The 23,334-nt window shown below is 43.1% G+C and overlaps 1 protein-coding gene across 1 annotated transcript in view; it reads left to right on the top strand.

The window, feature by feature from the left end:
• Positions 1-22,789, top strand: part of ESYT1 (extended synaptotagmin 1) — an 869,597-nt gene extending 846,808 nt beyond the window's left edge. Inside the window, exon 31 of the mRNA XM_044083745.1 lies at positions 20,528-22,789. Coding sequence (XP_043939680.1) covers positions 20,528-20,561 — 34 coding nt within the window. The 3' untranslated portion in view covers positions 20,562-22,789. The remainder of the gene's footprint in view (positions 1-20,527) is intronic.
• Positions 22,790-23,334: the final 545 nt, after the last annotated feature.

Here is a 23,334-nt window from a genome sequence, read left to right as displayed (position 1 = left end):
GTAAGGGGCAATGAGAATCAATTTGGCTCTCAAAACGGTAGCTTTCTGGATCACCTGAGGGATCAGAGGAAATGGAGGGAAGGCATAAAGAAGTCCCTGGGGCCAATCCTGGGTCAGAGCGTCTCTGGGGGGATGGCCTGATAGAGGGAAGAGGCTGAAGAAGTCTGGGCATTTGCTGTTTTGGGGAGTAGCAAAAAGATCGCAACATGGGCGACCCCATTCCAGAAAAATCTCTTCCGCTATAGATTGCTTGAGAGACCACTCGTGAGGCATGAGAATAGCTCTGCTCAATCTGTCCGCTATAATGTTGGTTTTCCCAGGGATATGCGTTGCTACCAGAAACCGATGAGAGGAGATCGCCCATTGCCATAGTCTGAGCGCTTCGACACAAGGGGTAGGACTTGGTTCCGCCCTGTTTGTTGATATACCAAACTACAGACATGTTGTCTGTGTGGACTGCAATTGTCCCTACGGGAAGAAAGTCGTTGAGGGCTTGCAACGTTAAAAGCACTGCTCTCATCTCCAGGACATTTATGTGCAGATGGTACTCGAACGGTTGCCACGCCCCATGAACCATCCTGCCCTGATAATGACCCCCACCCGATCAGGGAGGCATCCGTGGTGACAGTGGCTATCGAGGACGGAGGTACAAAGCACCTGCCTTGGTGAACCTGAGACGATGTGATCCACCAAGCAAGATGTTCTTTGCATGTTTGTGTCACCAGAATCTGGTGACGCATTGGGAGTTGCTGGTATGACCACTGTGTGAACAGCATCCACTGAAGGAGGCGCATGTAGAATCGAGCCAGGGAAGAAGAGTAATGGCCGCAGCCATGAGACCTAATACCTTTAGAACCATTCTGGCCTGTACTTTCTTGCTGGCCAGAATGATCCTGACATGAGTCTGAATGTCTGAAACTCTTTGTTCTGTAAGGGTAGCTGACATCCTAACAGTGTTTAAGTTTGCGCCTATGAAGGTAATAGACTGGCAGGGCGATAAGGATGACTTTTGAAGTTGATTGAGATGCCTAAATGAGAACAAAGGTCTATTGTGTAATCCCTGGCTTGTATAAGCTGATGCCTGGTGGTGGCTGACAGGAGCCAGTCGTCGAGATACGGAAACACCTGGAATCCTTGACGTCTCAGGTGAGCCGTGACCACTGCCATGCATTTGGTGAACACTCTGGGGGCTGTAGTGAGACCAAAGGGCAGGGCTCTGAACTGGAAGTGACTGGACCCCAGCCGAAGCGGAGAAATCTCCTGGGCGTCTGTGAATTTTGATGTGATAGTACGCATCCTGAAGATCTATTGAGCACATCCAGTTGTCCTTCTGTAAGAAGGGCAGAATTGACTGAAGAGTGACCATTCGAATCTTGTCTTCCTGACAGACTTGTTGAGTCTGCTGAGATCCAATATTGGTCTCCAGTCTCCCGTCTTTTGGGGACCAAAAAGAACCTTGAGTAGATTCCGGCTCTGAATGGTCTATTGTAACTGGCTGAATGGCTCTTTTGCAGTAGTTCTGCAATTTCTAACTCTGCAATCTCCCTTAGACCGGGTGGTACATCTGGAAGGGAACTTGAGGGTAAGGGACTTTCCTCGAAAGGAATTATGTAACCCTTGGATATGATCGACTGTACCCATCTGTCTTGAGTGAGGGAATGCCAGGCTTCTGGGTACAGTGATAATCTTCCCCCGACTGCCTCCAAGGAGGGACAGCCGGGCAACACGTCAGGGATGCTGAAAGGGCTTATCAGAGAGAGGCTCCCTGTTTCCCTGGTTCTTCGGACCCCCTCTGCCTCTAGAGCGCGCCTGTTGTTGTTACCCCTCTGCCTCTAGGGGTAAACTGACCACGTGAATCTGGCGTGACTCCTTGGGATTTACGGAACCACATCTTCCCACCCTTCTGTCCTTTGGGATAAGGCCTAGAAGGGGTGGAAAAACGGACTCCAACAGCAGAAAGAGTCTTGCCGTCCTGCTCACACCTGGTCAAGGTTTCCTTCACCTGAGGGCCAAACAAAGCTGACCCATCAAAGGGAGAATTTGTGAAGGACGCCTTAAAGGATCCGCAAAATCACATAGCCGCATCCAGGCTTGGCGCCTAAGAGCCACACCTGTGCCTGCGGCTCTACTCGCTCCATCCGCAGCATAAGATATTAGCCGCATGGAGGAGTTAGCAATGGAATTGAGGGTTCCTAGCTGCGAAGCAATTTTTCTTGAGCCCCTGCAGCTGTAGGATCCTGAACTACTTCTCCCAGCTCCTTCAGGATATCTCTCTGGAGTCTGGTGAAGTGACAAAGATAATTCAGCGAACGCATAGCAAAGGTCGCTGAGGAAAACATCCGCTTGCCGTACCTATCCATGGTCCTAGAGTCCTTATTAGGAGGATGGACGGGCACGGAAGGATCTGCAAGTTCCTTTTGGTGGCCGCAGCCACCACCATGGCATCAGCGGGACACCCTTGGTAAGGAATTGTTTGTCACTCGGGGCAGTGATAAATTTTGAAGGCCTCCTAGGGACTGGCTCTACAGAGTCAGGAGCTGCCCACGCCTTTCGTGCAATAACCTGCATAAGGGGGTCGAAAGGCGGAGACACCCAGGAGGTGGAGGGCCGAGATCCAAACGCCTCTAGGTATACTGACTCATCCTCAGAGGGATTGTTGGTGGGCCAGTTTCCCTCTGTTTCAGAAGTTCTAGGATGTCTGAGAAGGAGACATCCTCAGAGGGGATCTAGGGATCCCTCTGACTCATCAAAGTCAGTATCCGAAGTGACAGACTCGGGAGTCTACATGCTTCCTCTTACAAGTCCTCTTCCTAGGAGGATCTCCCATAACATCAGGAGAATCCTCGGAAGAGGGCGAAATTCCCAATGGGGAAACCTGAGGCGGAGGATCTCTGGGTCCTGTAGCAAGAGAAGTGGCAGAGATGTCAACAGGTACTATAGAGGGAGGAGCTACGGGAACAGACTGCTGACTGATACCAGTGGCCAGTACACTCTTCATCACCTCGAATGCTCCCCTCCCAGGCAGGTCCGAGAGAACCCGCTCCGAAGAGCTAGGAACTCCCGGGACCACCGAAAGGGAAGTCTCCGAGGCAGATGTCGGAGCCGAGCTCACCAAGGCCGAGGCTCCAAGGGGAAGAGCGGGCTCGGACAAGGGTCCGATGCCACTCACCCCTCGGAGGAGACCATGGAAGCCCGACCACCGAATCCCTCTAAAGAAGAGGAGATAAGAGTAGAGGCTGAAGGAACAGAAGGGGGTATCCGTCCCCAGCCGTAGCAGTAACCATGCCCGAAGACTCCAACTCCAAACTCTGGGGTAGAGTTGAAGGAGGAACTGTAATGGGGTGTGGACCAACAGTCGTCTGCTGAGACGGACTGTGTAACATTTGGGCCAGTACCTGTGACTTGAGTAATCTACTGACCACTCTCTCTAGGTCATGATCTGACAACCTGGATGACCTTGAAGATCGGCTCCGATGGCTCCGTTCGATAGAAGAGGCGGCCGAGCCGAGAGTAGCGGCACCAAGGAAGGAGACCTCAACCTCTTCGTGGAATGAGCCATCGGAGCCGATACTATAGATCCTGTCGGAGCCGACTTCGGAGCCGACAGGAAGTTCGATGTATCGGCTCCAGCCGGAGCCGATACAGCCACCAAAGTAACGGTGTCGGAGCCGATCGAGCCGACACCGATGCCTGTGCCACATGGGTGTCGGAACCGATCGGGCGCCGACATCGGTGGACAAAATAGGTTCGGCACCGATAGCCATCGGTGCCGAACGCTTTATCAAGCCAGAATCGGCTCCAGCCGGAGCCGATCTCGACTCAGTACGAAGTCGGAGCCGAGGCCGCAGGCTTAGAAACAGAAGCCTGGGCCTTGGAAACTTTTGCTGGTTTTGATGGAGCCGACTTAGCCGGAGAGCCCTCCGGCTTAAGAAGGCCCCTAAGAACCAGTTTATTATGTCTCTCCTGCAGGACTCTCTGGCTGAAGGAGTGACAAATAGCACAGGAGTCCTGCAGGTGAAGAGGGCCCAGACAATACAGGCAAGAAGTGTGACCGTCTGTCAGAGACATTTTCTGACAGCACGAGTCACACTTCTTAAAACCTGAGACCCTCTCCTTTGACATGGTGCCGAAAAACACACACACACACACCAGTCAAAATTAAGTTAAATAAAATACCAAAAGGTATTCTACAAAACCAATACACACACCCTAACAGGGGGGGGGATGGGATAGGGTTTTAAGATACACTAACAAAAAATAAAGGAGACAGGGAATTTCTGTCAGAAAGGGGATAATATAAAATTAAAAACTATCAATACAAAGTTTTTGACTAAAAGGGGCTTAAAACTCACAAAAGTGAACAACTTACCAGGAGCTGGTAAAAAGAAGACCTCCTAAGCGAAGCGGCAAACGAGATCTGGGGACTTACCGCCTTGCATCATGGGATATGGGGCTGCCTCGAGCTGGTAGAAGAAACTCTCGAGCTTAGCAAGCAAGTGCCGAGTCGGAGCCGAGGGATCGGCTCCGAACCCATCAAGCAAGAATGAAGGCGAGATTGACAACTTAACATTTACTTCTATGGTACCATCTTTTACTCCGCATAAAGTATTTCTTGTACTCTATTCAAATGCAGTTTAGATGAATGGATGGGTAACTGCAAATTCAACCACAGTTCAGCAGCCTTATCCCTCTTAAATAGAGGCAATGTGTACATGTCCCAACATGTTCTTATTCTGCCCATCTGTGGGTTATTTGTACATAAAATATAAAGGCTAAAAACTACCCTGTGAATGTAAGGCTAAGCTTCCAAAAGATTCTTACAGATCAATAGCTTAGTAAGTACCTATGAACCTAATAGAAAAAAAAAAGTCCACATTATAAAATTAAGTGATAAATTGTTGTTGTTTGTCTTTTTGCTTTTTCCTGGTAAGGGTTCGCCACAGCGGAACTCCTGTCGGCTAATGATTGGCAGCAGATTTTTACGAAACGCCGAGGTGCCAGCTCGACGCCCAAACTTCAACGAAGGCACGCCCATTTACGCACGCATGTGTATACAAAATAATGATACTTCTTCTTTCGACTTTTTCCCTGTTATGTGTCGCCACAGCGGATCACTTGTCCGCTCATAATTGGCAGTGGAGTTTTACGGTGTCGAGTTGCCAGCCTGGCACCCAACCTTCCACAGAAGGCACACACATGCATGCACTCACTCCTAGGGCCAATTTAGAGTGTCCAATCCACCTACAGCATGTCTTTGGGATGTTGGAGGAAACTGGAGCACCCAGAGGAAACCCATGCAACCACAGGGAGGACATGTAGACTCCACACAGAAGGCACCCCAGCTGAGGATCGAACCGGAGAACCTCTTGCTGAGAGGTGGCAACGCTAACCGCTGCACCACTGCGGCCGCCTTGTACAAAATAATGATACTGCTGAATCATAATCTAGAACAACCTAACACTGCAAAATCCATTAATTCAGATTATATTGGAAATACATAACAGTTTCCATGATAGTGAAAACCTTTTCTAAAACGATGACTAGGTAAAGCAAATCAGACAAGTTAGTCAGAAGATATTCTTCAGAAAAGACCACCAAAATGCTGAATTAATCTCAAGGAGAAATTTCACTGTTGGTTCATCATTGAGCTCAAATCAGTTTGATCCTCCTGGGTACAGTACCTTAAAACTTTCGGAAGCATGGGTTAAAAAAATCAGATATCATCAACAGAAATCCAAGTCCCTTTATGTCAGCATCTGTGTACAATGTAAGCAGACACAAGAGAACAGGCAGCAGCCAAATGACAGGAGTCAAAATCAGCTGTTGTATCCAAAAAACAGAACGTCAAATAGAGCAGTGACAAACACTCGTTCTAACTATGTCCAAAAGAGAGAAAATAAGTTTTCATCCAGAAGTTCCAGCTGGGGGAAATCACTTCATCAGTGGGCCATAATTGTTTGGTTAATACAGTTAGCACAAATAAGCAAAACTAAAAGAACTTGGAATGGCAATTCAACCCATAAATATGCAATTTGTACCACTGGTATACAGTATTTTGAAAGTCCACCAGATGTCAGTATTAGTGTGTTTAATGAAGTTCTTATTTTTTTTTTTAGACGTTGAGAACAAGGTACATGAACATGTATTGAATTTGATAACGGTCTGTTTTACATGAGTAGGAAACTATTCTTACTGTTTTTATTTTTGTATTTATTTATGTGTGTGTGTGTGTGTGTGTATATACATACATACACGCTTGCACGCACGCAGTTCTTCTATCAGTTAGGGTTTATGGATTTTCTGAAAAGAAATAGTTGTCTTCTCTCATTTGCTTTTGGTTGGAAAAGGAATCCAGTAATTATACACTGTCCGCATGGCTAATTGCATAATTTTCTGGCTCAGAAAACCTGACAGTGTTTGTAGTACTGTTTAATGGTGAATTGCTTGTTTGGATATAGGAGCATTTAAATCTGTCATGTGATTAGGAAATCTGTTTAAGACCCCGTTATATTTTAATTAGAAATGAGCACTGAGGAAGCTATAGCGAAACTGGCCTGCTCATTTTTAGTCCGTTTATAAAGTAGCAGTAAAGAAGTTCTTTAATGCATTGTCAAGTGCTGGATATTGTTGTCCTGCTGGTTGTCTGGAATACACCCTTTACTCGGTCAGTCTGGCAGTCAGTTCCCTAAGTATCTGTATCATATGAAATATAGTTTCAGGTTTCTTTAAGATGGTGAGTTCTAACAGCAGCTTATTTTTTGTCAAGTTCATCAAACTGTCAGGCCGTGGTGGAAGTTTTTCTTACAATAGTCTTACTCAGCTTTTATGTGGCCAGGTACTGTTGTAACATTTCAGATGCTGCATCCAGGACTATTTGTGCAGGACGATTCCTGCAAAAGAGGTACATGATTTTTAGATGGTATTTTTTATAGTCCCAGAAATGTCAAGCTTGACGACGTGTAGTGATACCGGCACTTCATCAGTGTAGTGTAGAAATCTCACTGTGGCTTGTTGTCATATATCCAGTGAAACTCAAGAAGGGGATTTTGGATGCACTTATAGAGATGTGTTCCATTTTTGCAGAGTTTTAAAAGGTACTACTGGGAACCTAGAGCAGTGGTATAGTCATACTCCTCTAGAGGAGCTGTGTGTCCTCACTCATATTCACATGGCAGTCACAAAACTTTCATAGAAAGAAACCTCAGCATCTTTGTCATAAGGCAGCCAAATTCTCAAATCACTGTCTCTTTCCCTAAAGTTCCAGTCGAGTTTCGAAAACATGTAGCCCTGCACCCTTAGTGTTGACTTCATTCCTTTATTTTCCCAGGACAGTGAGTGATGGTAAAATGAGGGGAAATGTTTCCTAATAGTTTTAGGCTCTGTCACCAAGGATCAGTGAGTGCAAGATACTTCAAGCTTTAATTGCCACTTTGGAACTGATACAAACTCTCCCTTCCTACCCACAGTTAAGAGACTGGACCATCTCTCTAGACTTACTGGTGTAGGCTTATTTTCTTCTCTGATAGCAAACTATTACGGCAACTCAGTTAGTTGAGGATGACTTGGAGTGCTGTGTATGCCTGTTTTTAGTTCAGAAAAATGACGGAAGCTTAAGGCAAGTTTAATGGTTTAGTGCCTTTACCAACAACTTGAATTGTGACAAATTTTAGATAGCATCACACCCTGCTGCGACACTGCTATTGTACGTGCTTGGTATGATAAATGCTTACTCCCTGCCGCAACAGTGCTATTGTATACGCTTGGTGTGATACATGCAAAGTGTCACACTGAGATTCTTTAGAAAAGGGATGCAGAATATTCTCAGTGTTGCCTGGGAATCTGCATTTTGTGAAAGGAGCACTTCTCGATGGCCTAATGTTGACACAGTGGGGCTTCAGATGACTTGCAGTGACAGCAGAATCCCTCCAGTGTCCAGGTCTGGTTGTTTTTTTTTTTTACCTGGATAAACAGTTAATGGTAATGCCCTCCTGAAGCTCACTTGTGTTTGAATCACTTGTTTTGTCTTGTCTGCAACATCTCCATCATGTGACGAGTCTTTCTTATGTCAGTGTAGCTTGTTCAGATCTTCATTTTGGAGCAGCTGTTTTATCTATGCACTCCTGCAAGTTCTTTCAGCTGCAAACTTGATCATTCCATCTGATGCTTTTGGTGGATTGTTTTCAGCTAGTATGTTTCTGGATTTGTTGGGTGTCATGGCAGCATATAAATTATAATTCTTCACACTGTCTTTCACATGTTAGTCCTTTAATATGCGGTCTGGTGCCATTAACTGTAAGGTCTTGTGACTCAAAATGTTCATCTAAATTCACATCCTTACCAATATTTACTAGCAGGTTAGACTGCTTTGATAAATCTAAAAGTTAGCTCCTTTTTCCAAATTTAAGAAAACCTCACTGGAGGGTTAAGAACTCTCTTGCATCCCTTTATAGTCCAGAATTGCTGGAACCCACTGGAAATGGAATTGTACATTTGCTTTCTGGAGTTGACAGCCACTCTATATACTCTGGATTCTGGAATTCATGCCATCTTTCTACAGAACCTCTTCTGATTAGTATAAACAGTGAAGTTCTTTAAAAGAAGCTCTCTGTGCATTTAAGTGCTTCAAGTCTAGAAGTGAATATTGGCACCCCGTACATATTTAGAGGATGTGGCTAACATTGCAGACAGGAAAGATGCCTTACTGACGGTGAGGTGTTCACAGAGAAAATGCAATGATGCAAAGCCTCGTTTTTGTTTGAGATCTTCTTTAGATCAGTTGCTTCACAAATCAGGGAAGCGTGGTTCTTCCTCAGTTTTGCTGTCTTCAGCTGAACTGAGGGACGGGATTGGTGGATGATTTTTCTCCTCCAGTATGATGTTCTTTCTGCCTGTGACTTATTCCCATGCCCACTGCTGCCAGACTTTCTGGCAGAGGTCAGGTGGGAGGTTATGGATTCACTGTTGATTTTCATGTGGTGAACATGTTAAGCTTGGCTTCTATTTGTGGTTCACTTGCAGAGATGGAATTTGCGCTCATGCTTTCCTCGGTCTTCTTTTGTGGGGGGTTACTAGCTGGGGTAACAGTCTAGTGTTTAGGTCATGACTACTTCAGAAGACCGAGACCGAGTTCTCCCTTCTCGTCTTCTTGATCCTGAACCTTACAAACGTCTAAATTGCCTGTTTGTTTGGGTAGGAGAACATAGCCTGTTGCCTGCTTCTGTCTTAGTCTGCGACTGCATAGCCTACGTGACTCGAGTCTGATCAGCTTTAATGGGAAGATCATTCTCGCTGGGATTAAGGCCGTGAGCTGCTAACAGCCTCCCGTGGTCTTTGCCTACTGTGTGACTGTGAAGAAGTCGTGTATCCACTGAGCGTTCTTAGATTTCCTCTGGAATGAGGCACTTGTGGCTAATGGATTCACTCAATTAAAGGATGAATAAAATTTGCAAGGAATACTTCCTGCCACTAGAAGCTAATTCATATCATATTTAATAACAAAATATGTTCTGAGTTTTTTAACCAGTATGTTCACTTTCTGATCTCTTTGTATGAGTTTTAGAAAAGGTGTGTGGTTGTTTCATATTGCTGCTATGCAAAAGCATTTCTTCTGTCCCTCATAGTTTATAGATTTCTGTAAAACAAATCAATTGTCTCTCTCAATTGTTTTTGTTTGAGATAGTCATCCATTAATTAGACAGTCCGCATGCCTCACTGCATAATTTTCTGCCAGAGAAAACCAGATGGTATGTTTGTAGTACTGTTAAATGGTGAACAGCAAAATGAAATACTGCATCTAATAAAACCTTAAGGTAAGGCTTTACACTTAACACTAGTACCACAGGCACTTAACCTTTGGTATAGACTTGTACTGTGCACTTGAGTTTAACAGTGTACTTCATTTGACAGAGTTGTCAGACCAAGTGTTATGTTGTAAGAATTTCCTGGTTCTTCTTCCTTGCCTTCTATCCAGGCCTTTCATAATAAATTGCTGGGAAGTCTGCCATAGGGGTTAAAAATTTTAAAGTAAGCTGGTAGTAACACATGAGTATTCCCCATCACTGTTCCCTGTGGGCTGCTCATATGCGTAGACTGGCATATCCCATATTATGTAACTATGAGTAAGTCAATTAATCAGACAGTGCTCCCAAATCATGCAGAAAAAGGAGGCTTGTTCCTAGTGGGTTTATCTGATTAATAAAATAAACGTCCAGTAAAAACAAGACTCAGGCAGGCCATGTGTATGGCGATGCACACACAGGAGCAAAAGAGTTCACTTGTATATAGAGCATGGAAGTATTAATGGCAGTTTGACTGCAGAGCTGCTTTGCACACACAGTTTTAGAAGTTACTGCTAAGCACTTAACTTGTCATTAAGAGGTCCTGCTGCTTAACAAAGATTTCAGCAGTACCATACCCAGACAGTTTGCACTGCAGTGAGTATTGCTGCTTATGTACCTGCCAGACTGAAGTGGTCTCCGTGGCTAAACTGCTGTATATACAATATCACAAATGCCACTATCTGCTGCATGTCACTCATTTTTAAAAGTCATAGCTGTTGCATGGTGACTTTGTATGAATGACTGCACTGTGTTGTACCACGAGCATCAGTTTTGTTTGTATCTTCTAATATTCGTCTTAGTCTGTTTGCCAGAATAAAGAATTCACACTGAGGAAGTTAGCCCTACAGGAGGGACTGAATGATCTGCAACTTACATTAGGAGTTCAGTCTTGCAGTTGAGTAGTACAAATGTCACTTGCAGTGTATATTTTCTTTCAAAAGAGTGGGCACAGCAGAATATAATATATTCACAATGTTACAGCAGAATATAATATATTCAGTGTTGTAAGTTAAAGAATGTAATACATTGCACTGTTAGTATTTCAGAAGTTCCATGAAACTGGGAATGTTTACAGGTTTGGGCATACTAGACCAGCTGAGATATTTTAATGTCACTGAAACTGGTTTCAGGATATCATTGTTTAAGATTTTGATGGAAATTTCTACTTAAGTAATAATTTTAAATGCATTTTAAAAGACACATGGACGTTTTTCTCTGGAATATTGATGTATTAGTTATTGGAGGCATTAATTTGAATTGCCCTTAATAAGAATTGCTTTCATGTTTTTATTAATGTAATTTTCCACTATATTTTGTACTTTCTGATATTCATTTTGAATGCTAGCGTGTGCAAAGTATAACAACGACAACACCAAAAGGAATGTATACTTTATATATATATATATATATATATATATATATATATATATATATATATATATATATATAGGTTCATAGGTTCATACTAGGCTGTCTGCCCTAGGGCATTTTTAAGCCTAGCCAGAGTGTGTTTGGCTTTCGCCACCCATTTTAAATTAATTTTGCTGTGCCCTTTTTCAAGGTTAGTATACTGTGCCTCTGTCTAACAGTGACACAGAAGTGATACCCGGGGTAAACCTACAATCTCCCATCCACTTATCAAGATTCCTCTTGAAGAGAGTCAATGAGGGACTCTGCCTAACCTGGACTGGGATTTTATTCCAGAGTGAAGGGAGCCTCTGGGTTATGAATCTGTCCCTCCAACATGTCCTGTTTATTTCAGTGCTGAGGTTCAAGTCTCTCAAGCACGTAGCTCAATGGGATTTGGATTTTCTGAGGTGCAGCATGTCCATTAATTCCGGATTGGACAGGGCTTTATACGTCAGGCACAGATCGCCTCTGAGCAGGCGGTATGCCACTGAATATGGCATCTGTTTGAGCCCTTTGATCCTCTTCATGAGGTACTTTTGGGGTCTTTCCAGTTGCTGCAGGTGTCTGGTAAGGTACATCCCAAAAGGAGCATTGTACTCAGTTATGGGCCTGATGAGGGATGAGTAAAGAGGCACGATGACCTCCCCTGATCTAGATGTGAATCCCTTCATGATTAGGTGGGCTATATAAAATGTTTTTCTAACCACTTTGACCACGTGGTTGTCAAATGAGAGATTGCTATCAACTTGGGTCCCCAGGTCCCTAATTACTTCTTCTGTACTTAATGGATTACCACCTATGTGGTAATTTGTGGGCACTTTGTTTTGCCAAAGGGATGACTATACACTTTTTGGCGTTTAGCTTGAGGCCATGGCTCTGGCACCAGTTGTCTGTTTCTATGAGTCCCTTTTGGAGGATGCTTGTGTCAGCTGGAGAGTCGATTATGGCGCCCAGTTTGCAGTCATCTGCGAACTTGGTCAGCCACAGTCCTTCCGTGTTGGCCTGTACCTCCGAGAAATATATACCGAACAAGAGAGGTCCCAGGACTGAGCCTTGTGGGACGCCACTTGTAACTGGTTTGGAGTCTGACATGGCTCCAGCAATTCTAACCATGTGGGTTCTGACCTTGAGCCAGTTTGCAACCCATCTAGTGACATAGGGGTTTATATTTAAGCTGGTGAGCTTATCTATAATGCCCGAGTGGGATATTGTATCGAAGGCTTTTGTGAGGTCCAGGTAGGCTGTGTGGACCACCTTCCCCTCGTCAATGGCCTTGGTGACTGTTTCAAAGAAATCGACCAGGTTTAAGAGGCAGAATCTGCCCTTAACAAAGCCGAACTGGGTAGGATCCAGTGTCTATAGGTCCCCAATATCTTTATTTATGAGGTCCATGGTGATCCTTTCCATAGCTTTGCAGACCAAGCTTGTCAGGCTTATGGGGCGATAGTTTCCAGGATCCGTTGAGGCACCACCTTTGTGGAGAGGGACCACTGTTGCTGTACGCCACTCTTTGGGTACATATCCTGTAGTAAGGCTGAGATTGAACAGTAGTTTTATGTTTGGGTTTAGCTCTTCTTGGAGTTCATGTAGGACGCAGCCCACAACACCGTCTGGTCCCATTGATGCTGTGTTTTTTGCTTTGGAGAGGGCGGCTCTTACCTGAGCATCTGAGATGTCAGGGGGGCAGCACTCTGCTGGGATAGATATTTGCCCTTTTGGTGGGGAGGGGGGGGGATAAGTTTGCGCTGAACCTGTCAGCTAGGATGTTGGCAATGTCTGTGGGTTCAGTGTATTTTTTGTCATTTTGGACTAATTCTGAGCATATCTGGGAATTCCCACCCAGGTTCCTAACATAACTAAAGAAAGCCTTGTGATTATCCTTAGTGTGCTGTGCAATTTCTCTCTCGAAGCTGGCTTTAGACGATTTTATGAGTGCCCGTAGTTTTTTGCTAATACTGATCAGAGATGCCTTCCCTTTTTGGGATTGGAGGACTGGGTCTTGGTTTTATTTGGGATTGCATAATCCATGCATTCCTGAAGGTGTTCATAGAATGCGTTTATAAAGGATTCTGCGGTCTGGGCCGTATTTTCCACAGGCCCGGGAGTTTTGAAGGATTCCACCTCGGTTTTGAGGAGTGTGAAATTTGCTTTAGAGAAGTTTTTCACTGTGGTTTTCTGGGCAGGGGGTGGGGTCGGGTTGTGAATATCCAGTGAGATTAGTTTATGGTCTGATCTTACCAGTGAGGGATACACTTCTGGTCTGGAGCATAGAGTCCCCATGTTGGTGATGATCAGGTCCAGTATGTTTTCCCCTCTTGTGGGAGTGGTAACAAGTTGTTCCATAGCATTTGAGTTTATAAATTCTAGGAACCTTTGGGCTAGGGTGTTGGAGCTAGAGTAATGCTCCCAGTCTATGTTTGGGTAGTTGAAGTCGCCCAATATAATGGTGTTTGGAGAGACCTTGATATTTTCCAGTGTTCTCAGGAAGGCCGAGTGGGGTTCCTGGGTGTGGGAGGGTGGTCTGTAGCAGGCTATAAACTGGAAGGCAGTTTTACCCACTGTTAGTTGCACATGGATAGTCTCTGATGCTTTGTGCTGTGCCACCAACCTGGAGGTGTGGGTATCTTTGACGAATATTGATACTCCCCCTCCTTTTGTGGTTCGGTCCAAGTTTTGGGGCCGAAAAGCATGGTATGAGGTATAACCTGGTAGTGCTGGGGTGCTCTTGGGAGCCTTGAACCAGGTTTCTGTTAGTGCACAGATATCGATGTTCTCCATGCTAAGGAGAGTTTCGAGTGCATGCATCTTGAGGTTTAGACTTCTGGCGTTGAGTAGCATTACTCTTAGTTACTTATTCCTTGTGATACCTATGGAGGTGGGTTTGTCTTTTGAGCCTTGCCTAAAAAAGGCACTATGGGGGCAGCAAGAGCCTTTGCCAATATCCAAAAGCCCAGGGGTGACAGGTGCAAGCCGTCCCTAGCGAAGCATCGTGGCTTGTCGAGCATGTCATCCCAGGCTGACAGACATTGGATCCCCTTTGAATGACACCAATACTTAAGCCAATTGTTGAAATTGATCATCTTGTCTTCATATTGTGGCATCATTCTTGGTGAGGGTAAGATGCTACTCAAGGTCAGGGTCATACCGGCCTGGGCTACATGCTCAGAGAACTCCTCTATGTCTCTTTTCATGTAGTCCAGGGAGGTACATCTCAGGTCATTCTCACCAGCATGGACAATGACTGAGTCATATTTGTACTTGCCTTGGAGTGACCTGAGTGCTTGTGTTATGTGGCGGATCCTAGCGCCCGACAGGCAGCTCACCGTGACCTTCTCCTTGTTCAGCCTGGTGAGCGGGACGTCAGTGTGCCTGACGATAGAGTCACCTTTTACAAGTGTATCAGGTGTGTTGTTTAGCCTTAAGGGTTGTGACTGTTCGGCACACTGGCTTTGTGAGCTATGTGTTGCACGTGTTTTGTTTTGGGGTAATGGTTAAATATATATACATGTATGTACTGTATATACACTTCGTAGTAACCAATCAATAAGCATGTTTTTGGGAGGACACTGGGTACTTCGAGAAGGCCCATGCAGACACAGAGAGAACATGCAAATTCCTCACAGAAGAGCAACTGTAGATTTGAACCTTAGTCCCTGATGCTGTGAGGTAGAGGCTTAACTATTGAGTCAGTCAGCTTTAAAACTCAGACTGGTAAAAACTAGTATACAAGTGTATACATGCCCAACTTACAGAGATCTACAACAACCTCGTCTAGCCAGATTAGCCTGCCAAGCATTGGGGGAGTGGACTGATAGTATTAGGGACCCAAAAAGAAGGACCCTTTTTTGGGGGTCTTCAATGAGGTTGAATCCCAAGGTTTAAATACACCAGGATGGAAGGAGCCAAAGGACAGATAAATGGCTAAGATCCGAAAGCTGACTACTGAAGTACAGGAGGCTAAACTCACAGAGTTGCACTCAAGACAATAATGTTTGGTGAAGGTGTGAACTGAGGACCCGGTGGCTACAGCACAACATAACTGTCTGTAGCTGAGACCTTCTTGAAGTAAACACTGGAAGCAGCCATGACTTTATTGCCATGGCTGTAGATAGTATTTTTATAAAGGTCAGTGAGCCACCTGAAGGAAAAAGATGATGCAGTTGGCAAGTAACTAAGAAGGGGGTTGCCTGGTGATTACCAGACATTCTTTTCCTGTAACAACATAGCAACAGTCTTCTTAAAGTCATATCTCTCCTTTGGGTGAATCCTGTGCTGACAGTGTACATCCAGAATTTGGAAGGTTTGCTGGTCTGTAGTTTTCACCCAGGTGAACAAAATACAGAGATTAATAGACTGATTCAGGAGTAATCAAGACATCATTTTTGGGAAGAAACATGAGATGGACTAAAAGGATATCTGATCCTTGTGAAAAACTGGGTACTGTCCCCTACACGTGATGGTATGCAGCTCTGGGATTCCATGAGTGGAGGTGGTGGCCACCAAAGAAAGCAGTTTTCAAGATATGAACTTTGGCACCACTGAATCAGTGGTTTGAATGTGGGATGGGAAAGTCTGTCAGTCCTGAAGTTCAGGTCTCAGAAGGGAGATTTTTTTATTTTCAAATGCAAATGAAGATGTAGCACTCCTTAAAGGAACTGCATGACCAGCCAGTACTGGACCACAGTCCTGCTCAAATTCAGGATGGGCACAAACAGGTGACATATGCACCTTGGTCAGAGAGATACTTGAGATAGGTCAGAATTACTTACTACTTGGTTTGGTATTTGGTACCATTCCATGCAGAAAATCTCTTCCAGTTGTCAGCATAGATCTGCCTGAAGAAGGCTTTCTGATGGCTTCAGTCACTTATGAAACCTCAGCTTGAAGATTTTGCAGGATCAGAGGATTAACAAAAGAAGTCTTATCCTAAGATGAAGTCATTTGGCACTCTCAATAAGGGGTACATCTGGTTCAGCTTCTTGTACCACCTGGAAATGTAAAGTCTAAATTCATACCCTTCTCAGCCACCATGGAGCAATACATATTAGTTTTATGCTAGCTTCCTTGAACTTCGCAATGAGTCATGGAGTAAATGGGAATGCTGGGAAGCTGTACAGGAATCACCCTTACTGTGAAATGGAGAAAGCATCCACCATAACTTCCCCTTGCTTTTCTTTATTGAGTTCTGAAGACAAAGAATAGCTAAGTTCTTCTGAGTGGCAAGTAGGCTGATCTCTGGAGCACCCCAATTCCACAGATCCAAATCAGGCACACTTTCTTAATCTTCACCTCCAGGAGATGGCTAGAGTAATGGCTTTGGGATTCCACCAGCACATTTACTTCATCCAGGATGTGAACTGCTAGAATATTTCTGTCTGTGCCCACTACCAGAGGTACAACTGCATTACTGTAGATAGGGCACAGCTGCATGTTCCTTACTTGTGTAGATATCACACAGTGTATTGACTGTCAGACTGAATTACAAGGTGACCAGGATGGAGCTTCTCCCCTAAGGCCACAAGGGGTAGGAAGAGTGCTTGTAGTGCCATCTGATAGATGCCGAGTTTCCTCGGTAGGACAGACCTCATTCTATTAACAGGGGTGAAGTTAAGGAGAACTTCACCACCAGAGAAGCATCCATTATGAGGATCTGTATTGATTTCCGCTAAATGTATGGATGGGCATGTGGAGATTTTTGAGAATTGTGTATTATTCCAAGGCCCAGTGGTGTGAGTCTAACATCAGATCTGTGAGTGAGTGAGTGAGTGAGTGAGTGAGTGAGTGAGTGAGTGAGTGAGTGGATAGTGACTCTGCATTCATAGCACCTCAGTTTGCTGCATTAGCTGCATCTGCAAGCATGCAAATTGCGCTATTAGGACTGTGGCTGCCATTAAGTTAAAAAGGTACAACAGTGTCTGCGACTAAACCCTTTGCTGTACCTTGAGCCAAGATACCAATTTTGTAACTTTATAGGCCTTATCTTTGGGCAGGAATGACTGATACTGGGGAATGTCCAACTCTGCTCCTTTATAGGCAACCAATTGAGCTGGCATCAGAGATGATGAAAAGTATGGAAGCATTCACTGCTGAGATACTACCAAAGTGCACCTTGATGGGGCCACCAGGAGTCAGTCACCTTGGTAGGGAAGTATGTGGGTCTTCTCCTGTAAGGCACTCTCCACCCCATGTATAACACCTTGATGAGCACTTTTGTCTTTGAAGAAAAGCTAAGTTGACTGCTTCTGCTAGAAATGAAGTCACATACCATCTGTGACTAGAAGGAATCTCCTATGAGGGTCCTAGTGAATTACATGCCAAATTGTATCTATTATGTCCAGAGACACAATCCAGGAGCTCTGAGGAGGCAGTGGCATGACCTTTGGCAACTTAGCATCTGGAACATACTGTACCAGATCTGCTGGTAGAAGCTGCTGAAGTCTGCAGTGAAAGTGAAACTACCCTTCCCTTTAGAACTAAAAAGAGGATAGATTAGGATCTCGTGCTTCATTCCATAGAAGGAGTGGCCTCTAAACACCCTTTCAGGAGTGGCTTCTAAACACCCTTTCAGAAGAAAAGTCTGGGCCTGTTCACAGAGTTCCCTTAGCAGAGCCATGTCTAGGTAGTAATCTAAGAGCTCAGGTGTTGATGACCATGGCCACATGCAGAAACCACTGGTTAGTTATGGTATCTTTCCAAACTGGAAAAAAACGTAGAGAACAACCACCCTCCCATAGGCTGATTTGTGATGAGGCTTTTTCCTCTTCTGGTGTTGGTTTGGTTAGGAAAGAGTAGCGAGGAAAGCAGGAACATAAGGATCCACCATAGTGTGAAGAATAAGCTTCCTCTTCAAGACTTAGTTTATCAAGTCCAGTGAGGGCTGACTGAAGAGAAGTATGCCACCCCATTAAAAAATTTCCAGGATGAAGTCTCTGAGCTTCTCCTGTAGGGTTGAGAACCTCATCCAAACTACCTTGCTCAGACATGTGCCTAAGCCTGTGTCCCTAGTGTCAGCATCCCTACAATCACAGTTTAGTCTAGGTAGAAGACAGTGTTAAATCCACAGAGTCTAGCCCACTTCTTCCTCTGATCTGACTTAATGAGAGAGGAAAGCTTCTCCAGGACCTAATCATTGCAGTGTAGAATCTGGACTTGTGAGATGTATATTTGGGGGCTGTGGGCCCTAACGTGGCACAAAAGTTAAAGCACTGTAATCTCCTAATGCTGTACTGGACTGAGGAGATCATGTACAAGTTGATCAGAGTATGGCTAATAAGGGACTTGCATTACACAGCCTGGAGTTTATAAAGAATGTCCATTTTCTGGAGTCAGGAGGGACACATTTTTTTAAACATCTTCATTAAACATGACATTTTTTTTAAAAAGAGATCTTGGTACACATAGAGTAACAAAAAAGAAGAAAAACATAATACCATTGTTATTTTCATACACTCCAACAGTACATAAATTGCTCAGTTCCTGCCTTCCCATGATAGGATCATAGGTTTATAGGTGTTTACTAGGCTAACGACCACAAGGGCCTTTTTAAGCCTAGCCATGCATCCCAAATCTCTGACAAGTTCTGATACCCTTGCTAAGTGTAAGCACGGGCCTGGGAGATGAACCATTTACAGGTTACCTGTGTCCATTAGAGACATAGGTGCCAAACCATGGATGAATTTCCAGTTTCCCATCCAATTGTACAAGTTGCACTTGAATTTGGTTAGGGAGGAACTCTGCTTCACGTGGATGGGGGGGCCTGAGCCATAGATGAGGTAGTCTCTGGGGTACATACCTATCTCACCAGCAGGTCCTGTTTATATCACAGGCAAGGTTTAAGTCTTTAGAACAGGTAATTCTGGTGCTGTTTGTTTTGTGAATATGCAGGAGGTTCATCAGAGTGAGGTCTGACAATGTACTGTATGCCAGGCATAGATCTCCCCTCAAAAGCCTGTAGGAGACAGAATACAGGGATATGGCCTTGAGGTGGACTGCATAGGACATATTACTTATGCCCTGTAGTCTTTTAGTGAGGAACCTCTGTGGACATTCCAATTGTTGGATATGCCTGGTTAGGTGCATACCAAAGGGGCCACTTACTCAATGATAGGTCTGATGAATGCCAAATACAGTGGAACAATGACTTCCTTGGACTTAGATACCATACCTTTGTTTATAAGTTGTGCAACATAGAATGATTTCCTCATCACTGTAGACATGTGGTGATGAAAGGCTAGATTACTATCTATGTGTGTCCCTAAGTCCTTGACTACTGGGTCAACTCTAAGGGGTGTGTTGTCAATATGATAGTTACCAGGGATGGATGACCTCCCAAAGGATACTATTATGCATTTCTTGGCATTTAGTTTTAGTCCATGGCTCTGACACCAGTTGTTTGTCTATGTCAGCCCCTCCTGGAGAACATTTGTGTCAGTGTGAGATTCAATGACAGCTCCTAATTTGCAATCATCTGCAAATTTAGTCCGCCATAGACCACTGACATTGGCCTTGACTTCTGAGAAGTAAATGCCAAAAAGGAACGGTCCAAGGACTTATCCCTGAGGGACTCCACTTGTGACTGGCCTCTTTATAGAGGTGGACTCCCCAATTCTAACTTCCTGGGTCCTGTCTGTGAGACAGTTGGCTGTCCACTGGATGACATATGGGTTTTTACCTAACCTCTTGAGTTTGTCAACTATGCCTGAGTGGGGTATTGTGTCAAATGCCTTGGCCAGGGCAATTTAGGTATTAAATTTCACTCTTTCTTCTGAACACAATTCTTTATGTATTGTTTCCACAAATTCCATTTATTTTTGCTGCTTCCATTTTCTAGTTCCTTTATGTCCTTTACAGTGTTTAGTACTTCAATTTTAGATGGTTTAGATTTTGATTTCAGTTTTCTAGTATTTTTTTTTTGTAGCCAATAGCATTAGACTTAGTAAGGCCTTACTGTGTCTGGCAATCTGCATCCCATATCCCAGCTCAAACAAATTTTCTTATTTAAAACCATTAGCACCCCCCAACATACCTGACAAAGTATTGTGCGGAAATGTAGATATTTCTGTTGTTTCACCTGAACCATCCTTGTAGCCCTCTGCTTTGCTCTGATATGTGTGGTTTGTCATGTGTAAACCTCTGTGTCTGTGGGAGATAACCATGCCTTTTAGAATAAATTACTGATAACATTCTGTTTTTGAAAAAAGAACAAAATGAAAACTAAATTGATTGTTGTTTTTTTTTCTGTCAGACTAGAAATAATGTGTTTTGTTATTCATTTGCAGGTATGACCTAAAGGAAGACAAGGCTAGCTCCTAGTTGCCTTTCACATAATTCATCTTATCTGAGTTTATTGCCTAAATTATTATGAGACATTTAAGTCAAAAAGTATTATGCAAGACTTGTTTTACATTTTTTTTACTTATTTTTAAGTATTATTTTTTACTTAACTTTTCTACCATGTTCAGTATTTTTAAATGTTAATTGGTATAGCAGTCATTGCAGAAATGATAAGTATCTATGTATTTTATTGTCGCAAATTATTTGATGCAATTATAAATGAAGGATAAAACCAAAGAAGAAAGTAAACATTCCCTTTAAGACAAAGTATGTTGAACATTCTTACGTTTCTGCCTTGGCTATAAGGCTGTCCCACTTTCTGTATATCTTTTGCATGACCTAAGCAAAGCAGATTCCATGGTGGCCGCTATGTCACATGTTTTTTTGGCAGGTTTGAGGAATATTGCTTATGTATTCACATCAGTCCCAATTAGCAGGATGTTCAAAAGAAACTAGTAACACAGTGAATGAGATGTTGTCACAGATATGGAGTTATGGTACAGTCTCACCAAGCTTGTATGGTAATTTTCAAAGCAAGAATTAAACTGTGGGAATTTTTACATACAGCTGTAATCCAAAATAATTATGTTATTGTGCTTTTTTAGAGTATGGTAGTTAGTTCCATGTGCTTTTGTGGGGTAATATAATACACAAATGGAAAATGTTGCAATACTGTTATCTTGTCAATAACACAGTAAGTTCTTGCATAAAGCAATAAGTATGACCGTTCCCAGTATGACTGGACACTATCTCTCCCCAAGTTGCTGCATTTGTATTAAGAGTATGTAAGAAACATCTTACAAAGCCAAAGACAATCTGTGAGTGTCAGGTACATGACTGATGTTTGAACCAAAACTCGTGCACCAAGGCTGGAGGAAAAACTCTTGAAACTTGTGCTTTCCAAATATCTTGTAGTGTAGTCATATTAGAAAGAGTATATGTAGTAGGTTTGCCAGGAATATTTGATTCACAGGATTGTGATTGTGGTTTGTTGTTAAGATGCTTCAAGCAAAAAAATACACAAAGTGGACTAAGGAGTGTGCTAATTTATAGCACATGCTTTAACAAAGGAATGTATAGTATTTACAAGTTGAGTTGGAAGTGTTAAAATGAATGAAAACATGTTTGTTTCAACTTCCCCTGTTCTCACAACCTCAATTCAAAGGTTTTACAGCTTTGAAGAAATGCTCAGTTTTCTAGCAAAATTGATATTTCCTTCCATAAAGGTTATATAGGAACATAGAGGTGGAATACATGTGAATAGGTGGGGGTGGTGTACCAGGTGCCTGTCCTACAAAATGTCTTGAAAACTGTTTTGTTTTCAGGCACTTTTAAAGTGTACAAGACTGTAATTGTACAAATAGCTTGTTTTTTAGTTTAAAATGTCTGCCCTTCTATTAGTATGAAGGATTCCTGTATGATAACTCTAAAACAACCAGAACATAGACCATTAATGCACAAGGCAAAGAGTCAGTGGAGTCACTTAGAAGTCCTGAACAGGTTTTGGGATTCAGCAGATGTCAGTCTTTTCTGCTCATTTGTTTTAGTCTTTGGGATTCTGCGACTCAAGACTTCAGTCATGTACTTGTACATCACATGAATGTAGGTGTGCTCCATATTCTATGTTGTAGGATGAGACTCATTAATCAGTTTGAGTCCAGTTCCACAACAGGTATTGCCATGAGTAGACTTACCTACACACATATGTTGCACTAATGCTGAGCCAGTGTCTGATCGGTACATGGATAGGCACAGCAATGGAAGTCTTTTCTTGTATTTCTCTTTTACCTGCAAGAGAAACAAAATACTGTTACTATCAGTTTTAACATATCACTATAATTAAGAATGTAATATTTGTTTTTATTTATTGATGTATCTAGAAATGCATTCCATTCCATTATTCATTAGCACTGCATTCAAACTACAAATGCTTTTCACCACTGCCTGGTACAGCTAGGACGGATTACAGTTACATCTGGGAGGAAGCAAAATAGTTCTTTCATAGATTTAAGCAAAGCTTGCTTTAAGTTAATGTCACCCTTCCAAGTTTGTGCCTTTTCTCTGTAGGATTAATGTGCAGTTAAAGTTGCAGACGTGAGTAAAAATCATGTAAATTCTTTTCATAATAATGTTGTAACCTTACTGTCTGTAAAAGCAAACGAATTTTCAGATATCTCAATAAAGTTCTGTACTGCTGGAAGAATCCAGTCTGAAGTGGTCACTAAATATGTTTTAAGAACCATGTCTCTAAGCATATTTTTTTTCAAAGCCATTAAACCCATTTGTTTATGACTTGCCACTGTGAAGTAAAATGATGCCACATGTGAGTACCAGTAGATAGAAAACAAGTGCATTTGTGACTTTGTTTCTAGTTAACAGATTTTGTCACAGTACACCATCTTTGTTTAACTTTACATATCACTTTATGATAAAGTCTTTACTGCATTAGGTTGTGTGACCTCAACATATGGTGCCACCTACATGATTTCAAATAAGGTGGCACTGTAGAAAAGGAACTGTTTTAACTGCAAGCTGTGTAAACCCGGACAGTCATGTTTTCCGTCCACAGAGTCAGCAGTATTGCCTTGTCTTTGCAGTGGTTTTAAAGCTTCAAACATGGTTGCATATATACTATTCCATGTTCAGTAAATCAGTTGAAGTGCGAATATTGAACTGGCCAGGTCTATACTCATTAAAATATGACATAAACCACTGCTAGAAAATGCATCTAATGAGGAAGACACCAAAATCT

This window comes from Protopterus annectens, chromosome 9.part0, assembly GCF_019279795.1.
Source record: "Protopterus annectens isolate FY-2018-M chromosome 9.part0, PAN1.0, whole genome shotgun sequence".
In the NCBI taxonomy this organism is placed as follows: domain Eukaryota; kingdom Metazoa; phylum Chordata; order Ceratodontiformes; family Protopteridae; genus Protopterus; species Protopterus annectens.
Note: the sequence above shows the minus strand (reverse complement) of the source record. Positions and strands in the feature narration are given on the sequence as shown.